The sequence below is a fragment of the Nannospalax galili genome, unplaced genomic scaffold (assembly GCF_000622305.1).
Source record: "Nannospalax galili isolate Female #2095 unplaced genomic scaffold, S.galili_v1.0 scaffold1834, whole genome shotgun sequence".
Taxonomy (NCBI): Eukaryota; Metazoa; Chordata; class Mammalia; order Rodentia; family Spalacidae; genus Nannospalax; species Nannospalax galili.
Window position 1 is genome coordinate 2,630 of NW_008333787.1, and position 9,215 is coordinate 11,844.

Genomic DNA, 9,215 nt, shown 5'->3' on the forward strand with positions numbered 1-9,215 from the left:
ACACAGTGGCTCATAATCATCTGTAACTCCAGTTCCAGGGGATCCAACTCCCTCTTCTGGCCTCCATGGGCAATGTACACACATAAATGCAGGCACACATTCATACACATAAAATTAAAATAAACAAATCTCTAGAAAATAAACACTTTTAAATAACAATCTTTAAAAAAATGTATCTCAGCCTTTTCACTCCTGAACACTGGCCAAAATAATCATCATCTTAAGTATAATTGTCTTAGTAATTGTGATTCAACTTATTTGTGATTTATAAAAATATGGCCAAGTCTGAGGTAAATGTGTACCCTAAAATGCTTAACGTAGTGCTAAATCAGTCTAACAACACAAAAACTATGTGGAGGTGAGAGGCTTTAAGTGGTGAAGACAGTCAATTATGTGAAACATTTTAGATAGCCACATTTCATTGTAATAAAATGTTAGTAAGAAACAGCCATTTCTAATTACACTCGGCTGCCTGAGTATCCACAGAACCAATGTGTTGTCTTGCATGGAACTGTACAAGGTAATAAAATTGTATTTATTTTTAATCGTCCTTATTAGCTTTTATTACTTCAAGCTAGTTGACTCTAATCTGGATTTATGGTATTTTAAATTCCAGATGTGTGAAACACATCACTTTACTTTTATCTAGAAAATGATTTTTCATTCTCATAATCTTTAGTAATTTCAAAGGCCATTCTTGTTAATCTGTATCATTAATTTATATAACAGAATCAACAAAAAATGATTATATTAACCCAATATTATAATCATGCTCATTAACAAGAACAGAATAACCCCAACAAAATGGTTAGTAGCATGCAATAACTGATCTTTGTAGGAAAGACACGGGACATTATTCACCACTCACCACATGCTAACTAAGCACAGACTGACGATTTACTCAGAAGATACCACTGCGAGGTGACGTGAACTACAAAGCCAGGAAGAAAAAAAGCTTATTGGGTTAGTTTTAAGATAAACAGCACACAGATCATATTGTGCATATGAAGTTGATAGTATTAAATAGGTTATACTTAATTTGTTTCTGAGTCTCCCCAAATTGAAGATATACAAGAATAAGGGGTACATAATACTCTCCACTCTGCCCTGGCCTAAGTTTCAATTTTTATGTAAAAGTTTCAAAACAGAAAGGCATACTTCATTCATGCTTTAAGTATGTATTTAACTGCTAGGTAAATTAGAGGAGGTTATTTATATATGAGAGGATTTTTAATAATTCCATTAGATTATACATAAAAATTTGATTCACAAAATTTCAATTGCCCTCAAGAAGTTTCAGAAGCATGTTGATGAATCAATACTCAGTATCTGTATGTTGAATTCTCACCCCTAAAAGGTGCCAATTTTATTACTGAATAATTCTCTTATAAATCCCATGCCCTATTTCAGTGGGCCATCACTCACAATTAATTAGCTTCATGTTTGGTTTTAAAATGGCAGCATCACAGTTTACAAAAGCTGAGTCTATTTTTTTCATTTAACATGAAGTTAGTAAAAAGCAGGAAAACTAAAAGACAAGCCAGAAAATGTTTTGCAATGCACATAATACAATAAGGTTAATAATATTCTACAGAAAATTTGCAGAAGCATGCAGAATATAGGGATAGGGATGTCCCTTTGCCTATGTGTTTAAGAACTGAAAGCTGAAAACTAAGTGAACTGAAGGAAGAGAAAACTGGTGAACTAAATTGTAAAACATCTATCTATACAATCTAACAGCCATTAAAAAAATGATGTAGGTCAACCTGTAATGAGATGGAACAAAGATACATTAAGTGAAGAGCAGCGAGCTGGTGACCATTCTCATTCTTTATAAAATAAGTTAGTTATAAGGTTTAGAAAGTGTGTGGCCATCCACACTTTTTTTGAGACATGGTCTCCCACTACATATCCCATTGAGATCCTTCTGCTTCAGCCTCCTAAGTGCTGGGATTACAGGCACGCACCTGGTTTACTACATTATTAACAGAGGCAATTTTGGCATTGGGGAAACAGTTTGGAATCAGTTGACGATTATGAAAGATTTTCTAAGTAACATGTTTCTGAGTTGTATGTAACATTTAAAAAAAGACTTCATATTATCTTATTCCAAGAATGTTAGTCAAAACCACTTCCACGATAACAAATATTTATTTTACATATGCCATATATTTTTATTATGTTATCACTTTTATTTGCATTTGTTTTCCAAATCCACCTTGTATGTGTCTCTTCTTGCATGCCAAGAGAAGGTAAGCCTCATGGTAGAATGGAAGACTTCACTGCCTAAAAATGCTGAGAAATCCTGATGATTTCAATAACTTAGGGGAGATTTAAAAAAGCGATCAAAAGGAAAAATAAAGTAAGACAAACAATACAAGGTTGAACTACGCCAAAGACTAATCAAGAACTAAACTCAGGGCTGAGAAGGTGGCTCAGTGGTACAGGGCCTTCCTAGCTAGCATGCAGGGGCTCTAGGTTTGAGTCCCCAGTACCACAAAAAAAGGGAGGGAACACGCAATGTGAAAGATGGGTGTGAAAGCAAAGCACTACTAGACTGAGAGATAGTTGAAAACAAATCCTTGTTCACCAAGGAAGGAAATGTTCTCCCAATGGAGTCATTTTGGAAACAGACACGTATATTTATGCCTTTAAGTTCTGCTAGCACTCTAAAGAGAAAGTGTGTTTTAGAAAACTTAAAAGGCTTCTTTATAACAACAACAACAACAAAAATCTCCTAATTCCAATTTCAGCCAGTTACAATAAATATTATTAATGAAACTCTCTTAAAGATACATGAAACAATCCTGCATCATTCTATCAAAGTATCAGGACTCTCTTAGACTGGTAAAAAAGATGATTCCAGTAGATTAATTTTCTATTTGTATTTTGGAATCTCTACCACTTCATGCCCTTAATTTACTTCATATTTCCTATGCATCTTTTTTGTCATTTGAATGATCTACTGGGCATATCTTTATTCCCGTATGAGTGGATGGATGTTACTCTTATCCCTAAAATGAAAGGTTCCACAAGGTCAACAACCATGTCCTCCATGGCTTCAATTTTTATAGACTTCCCATAATAAGTACAGAAGGAACAGGTGACTTGTTGGGTGAATTTATTCCAACAAGTGAAGGGACATGACGATAAGACTGTTTAAAGGACACTCTGTAAGGGCAGGTTAGCCTCAGGGACAAAGGGGGATTAATTCAAGAAGTCAGCAACCATTTCATCCCTATCTAGAACTAATACCGCTTATTCAGGGATAAAGAGTCTATGTTTTTCAATGGCTTTTTAAATTATGCTTAAAATTATTTTTTTTTGTCAGCCTCAGGAGGTTTTTGCATGGCTCACTATCTAAATTTAACAATTCAATTATTTTTCAATCAAAGCAAACCAAATCTAAGACTGTATGATGCATGGAATGCACTTTACCCACTGAGCCACCTCCCTAGCTCCTTAAATTGACTTGTCTACTTTCTTCATCTGTTTATTTGAATCCTCTTTGAGGTCATTGATCACTCTAGACTTTTGAATTCTTCTTCTGGCATTTCAATCATTTCAGACACCTTTGGATTCAGTTATTGACGGTTATAAACTTTTGGTACAATCATACTGCCTTGCTTTTTCATACATGTTGTGTTTCTATTTTGTGATTTTTGTATCTACTGGGATTTTGGTTTTCCACAGCAGTCTTCTTAGTAAGCAGCCTTCTCTTGAGGCCTCAGTCCCCAGTACTGCTCAGAAAGGAGAAAACCTGTCACAACAACAACATCAAAGCAAACAGATATAAAAAATATAGTAAAAAATCAATTAGCGGCTGTTATATAACCAATAACCATAAAAATGATACTGTCAAAATAAAGTAGAACAAACAAGCAGAAATTCAATAAAGGTGAAGCAATGATTAAAAGATGAGGTAAGAAAGGGGCAGGAGGTCTGGCATGGTGGTGCACACCTTTAATCCCAGGATTCTACTCAGGAGGCAGAGGCAGACCTATCTTTGTGAGTTTGAGGCCAGCCTGGTCTACATAGTGAGTTCTAAGCCAACTGGAGCTACAGGAAGACCCTGTCTCAAAAAGATGAAAGAAAGAAAGAAAGAAAGAAAGAAAGAAAGAAAGAAAGAAAGAAAGAAAGAAAGAAAGAAAGAAAGAAAGAAGGGAGGGAGGGAGGGAAGGAAGGAGGGAAAGGAAAGGAAAGAGAGAGAGAAAGAGAAAGAAAGTAAAGAGAGAGAAAGTGAAAGAGAAAGAAAGAGAGAAAGAGAAAGAAAGGAAGGAAGGAAGGAAGGAAAGAAAAAGGGACAGAGAAAGGAGGATGAAGGGAAGTTTTAAAGAACTGAAAAAGGAATGTCAAGAAGAGAAAGAGCAAGAGATACAAAATATCAGATCATAGAATTAGATAAAGCTAGGAGGAATAAAACTGAAAAGCATGATTTTTTAAAAATGAAGTAAAAATATTAAATAAAAATATTAAAAAAAAAAAGTTCGAGACTTGTTGAAGCTTTCTTGGGGCCTCTGATGTGGGAAGCCTACAGTTCCGGTGCTGAGTAGGCTGTAGGCAAGAGCTGCAGTCTGTTGCAGCTCCTCTGCTCCCACTGCAGGCTGGTGTTATGTGTGGGCTGGCAGGTCAGGGTCAAGGCTATGTTGGAGAATCAGGGCTGCTCTGATTTCAGAAGCTTCCTTTCTCTGTGTAACAGGGACCACTCCTAGTTTCAGCAACCTTTGTGGCCCATGTGCCGGCACATTCCGACTCACACCTATGGGTATCAAACATCCACCCCAAGGGGTATCCCTTCAGTGCATATGCTAGGAAGAAGTAAATACAGCACTGAGCTCTGCACTGGGAAGGAAGGACTACAGGAACCTAAGCACTCTGCCTGTTGGTCTACTGGTCTGAGCACTTTCAGATTCCATCTAGCAGCAAACCACCCTATGGGAGGGAAAAGGCTATGGGAATCCACTGGATCCAGGCTTAGAGCTCCCAGTCCTCCTGGGCAGCAAATCAATTTGGCAGAGAAGTAGCTCTGGAGACTGAGCAATCCACTAGCCATGAGACTCAGAGCTCTCAGCATCTGAAGTAAGACTCAGGTAACGGGGCTCGCTCTTTTCCACCAAACACAGCATCCTCCACTATCTAAGCGCTCTGTTTCTTCAACTTCTCAGTGGGTGCACATTTGACTCTCCTCTCTCCCGTACTTTTCTCTTGACTGTCTCCTATCAAGACACTGTGGTAGGTGTCCCCAGGTTCTCTTGTTTTCAAATGACAGGCCCGTCTTAAGATGGCTGCTGGCTACAGCACTGAGAAATGTGGAGTGAGAAAATGGTGCTCTGCTCTAGAGCTGGCCTGCCACCAAGAGGAGTCACTGTTACACCAAATCCCTGCCCTGGATTTGAGGCCTGCAGGACCATGGGTTTCTCTGTAGTCAACTGCTGAAGGTCTGCTGTCACCAGGACTGCTTGACTTATTTTGTGGTTCTGACTTTAGCCCTGCCAACCCAGGGTTGAACTGTGGACTGTGTTCTACTTTTTCTTTGTGTCATGCCTTCCTTTTTCCTCTGCGTTTTTAACTGTCCTGCCACCTTTTCCTAGATTCCTGATTCTTTTCCTCTTTTTTTGCTATCCTGCATGGGGAAAACTTCTTATCTGCTACCTTATCCCAGAGGCCTTCATTTTAAAAGATCTTCTGCAACCGTAATGACAGAATCATGTTAATAGGCCCAAACTGCATTGGAAATTTTAATTTTTACAAAGACACAGTTATTTTCTTTAATGTAAGAAAACTTAAAACTTCATGATTTCCTTGCATGCATGAAGACGTGGATTGGAGTCCTAGCACTGTCCCCCCACCCCCAAGAAAGAAGAAAAAAGGAGGTAAAATAGATCTACACACTTACAGAATTAGAAGTTACAATTTAAAACACACTCTCTATTGATGAATGGCATATATTATAGTGATGTACTAATTTAAAAAAATTATAACCAGAAATAACTAGAAGCATAGCAATGTTTTTAGTCCATTGACTATCAGGGAAGGGTACTTTAAAATAGATATATGCTAACCAAAAAAAAAATAGTAATTGCCCCAGAAAAAAGACAGGAAGTATATAACACAACATATAGGGGCTGGGATATAGCTCAGTGGTAGAGGGCTTGTCTAGCATGCATGAGACCCTGGATTCACGCCTCAGTGCCCAAAGAGGGCAAAATAAACCCTTCCAAATACCAACATATAATAGGGTATTGGGGCAAGAATCAATGTATGAACTCAGAGAAAGTTAAGATCAGGTGGTAAGAATTTGCCTGAGGTATTGGGATCACTTCTGGACTGACCCCATGCAGAGTCAGAATAGAGAAGATTGTTAAATGGCTAAGTGTTAGAGGGCAAAACCCTTTCACTTAAACCATCTCTTGATGCTGGTTTGGTTCTATGGATGAGAATCACAGCAACAGTGCATCAGGCAAGCACTACAGAGGAGGAGCTCTGGACTAAGATAAGGAAGAACCTTTGTAAGCAACATCCTCTGTAGATACCCAATGGGAAACTCTGGGGCTGAGAGTGCTCCTATCCAGGGCATTTAGAGGCAGATAAACTAAAGGAGCTAATGTTTGTTTGCGCGCGCGTGCGCACGCGGGTTCTATGGATGAGAATCACAGCAACAGTGCATCAGGCAAGCACTACAGAGGAGGAGCTCTGGACTAAGATAAGGAAGAACCTTTGTAAGCAACATCCTCTGTAGATACCCAATGGGAAACTCTGGGGCTGAGAGTGCTCCTATCCAGGGCATTTAGAGGCAGATAAACTAAAGGAGCTAATGTTTGTTTGCGCGCGCGTGCGCACGCGAGAGAGAGAGAGAGAGAGAGAGAGAGAGAGAGAGAGAGAGAGAGAGAGAGAGAGAGAGAGAGGGGGAGCAAGTGCTTAAAATCTTTAGAATTAACATATGAAAATAAAGACAACAAGGAACTGTAATCTATAAAATCATGATATTTAGAAATTGTGTTCTGTGATATATCAGAACACAGGTCCTTTCCACCCTTTCCATAAATAGCTCAAGTTCTAGAATGTCATCACCACCTGTGTGTTATCAACCTTGGACACGCTATTAGATAAGTCTGTTCTCTCCCCTGAGTGTCCATTCATGTTTACCCTTAAACTTTCTTAATGTAAATTCACTGTCACTTCTTAAGCTGTAGTACAAAGGAGATTTTTTAATTTCCAATTTCTTTTACCAACCCAAAGGTGTTACAAATGAAATGGGGTGTGGGCACACGACGGCCACCTCTGCAGCTTGCCTCTGCAGCTTACCATTAGCCGAGCATCTTCTCTTTCCAAAATCTTCTGAGTCTGATCATCAGGGAACTTCAGGACAGTGGTTATAACTTTTGCCATGGTCTATAAGAAAAAGGGAAGAGGAATCACTGATTGACCAGGAAGGCGAGGAAGTCTCAACCCATTTTGATATGTTCTGCTGGTAGGACTCTTTAGTGCTCAATGGAAGCCACAGACAAAGAAGTATGATGTGAAAGTGTCAAGGAAGTAACAGCTCACACTAGCATTTCAATTTAAAAGCATTCTTCATAATATCTGTGTTTGTATTAAGAAGATGCATTTCTAATAGCAAGAAGCTATATAAAGACCTAATGACCTCAGTCCTTCATCTTAATAAGATGAAACTTTATTGCTTATTCATCTGAAAAGGTCTTTTATTTGCAGTAATCTATAGTGCAAACATGTGTTGACAAAACACATGTTCTAAATAATCAGAATTAGAAGACCCCCACCAGGTTCAGCTTTAGCTAAATCACATCATATATCCCATAAACATGGGCTACTGCATGAACATGAACACGCTTAATAGTTATTTTTCAAGACATACAGCACATTAGCCTAAAATAAATCACATATTAAAGAAACACAAATGTTTTGTTTGGTAGAACACATGATGAATCAAAACGTTACACATGGTGGGTTGCAAAATAAGATCATAAATTGTGCAGATCTGAATAAATACACCGTAAATCAGACTGTCACCCATAAGCTCCTGGAAAATTCTCCTCAAAGATTGAAACTCCCTATTTTGTATCAAGATGAGAGTGTTGAGGAGGACAGAGGGGAAAGAGGATGTCACTTGTGAGGTAAGCAGAACAAGCTCAGTGGTTACACACAGGCAGATGGGAGTACTCTCCAGGGATTCCTACAGTGGCTGGGAGAGCAGCCCAGAAAAGAGGACCAGTGCTCATGGTTACATGGACTCTATATAAGGATGTATGTGTGGTGTGGTGGGGTATTCTGGGGAAAGCCATAAGAAAAAAACAGCACAATATCATCAACCAAAAGTTTTGGGAACTTGTATCTCTAGGAAAAAAAAAAAATTATTCCCAGAAAGGAAAGGAACTAACATTTTTTCAACTTCCTATTATGTACAAAGTCTAGGCAAAACATGCATTTCTAGTAACATTTCAACTAACAGATCAACTGTTTATCAACTGCGAAACGCCACATGTAGCCAGATTTTACCACTGACATTTTAATGATTAAAAAAAGAAATCTAAAATGTCATTTAAAACAACTGCATTCTTGGAATATCCAAAGGGCACTTTACAAAACATCTCACTTAAGTTCTATTAACCTGATAGGACAGAAGCTTGTGTGCTAAACTGCAGTATAGAAATCAAGTCTATGTATATCATGAATTGATTATTTCAGTATTTTCTTTTTGTTAACACATGGAAGCAGCTTCTTATACACTATCTATGAAAATATTTTTCCTCTAGGAAGTAGTAGAATTCTAAAATTCAGGAACTTACAGTTATATGGAAAATGGTCCTAATTTCAGTATTACACCAAGCTACCGTGTACTTATATTCATTCTGAAATCATAAGATACACACTCATGTACAAATTTATAAAAATAAAACAGTGAGCTGAGTATGGTGATGCACGCCTTTAATCCCAGCACTTGGAAGGCAGAGGCAGGCAGATCTATGTGAGATTGAGGCCAACCTGGTCTACACAATGAATTCCAGACCAGCTGGGGCTACAGGGAGACCCTGTCTCAAAAAGACCAAACAAACAAACAAACAAAAAACAAAACCCCCCAAACCCAAACCAAAACAATAACAAAAAAACTAAACACACACACACACACACACACACACACACACACACACACACAAAACAAACAAAAAACTCATCAGTAAAGAGTACTTGCTGCT

General features: G+C 38.2%; 1 protein-coding gene across 1 annotated transcript in view; it reads right to left on the reverse strand.

The window, feature by feature from the left end:
* Positions 1-799: 799 nt before the first annotated feature.
* The window catches only part of LOC103730293 (golgin subfamily A member 4-like), a 24,040-nt gene continuing 15,624 nt past the window's right edge, over positions 800-9,215 (reverse strand). The window contains exons 6-7 of the mRNA XM_008828481.3: positions 7,306-7,392; positions 800-931 (exon numbers count right to left, since the gene is read on the reverse strand). Coding sequence (XP_008826703.1) covers positions 902-931; positions 7,306-7,392 — 117 coding nt within the window. The 3' untranslated portion in view covers positions 800-901. The remainder of the gene's footprint in view (positions 932-7,305; positions 7,393-9,215) is intronic.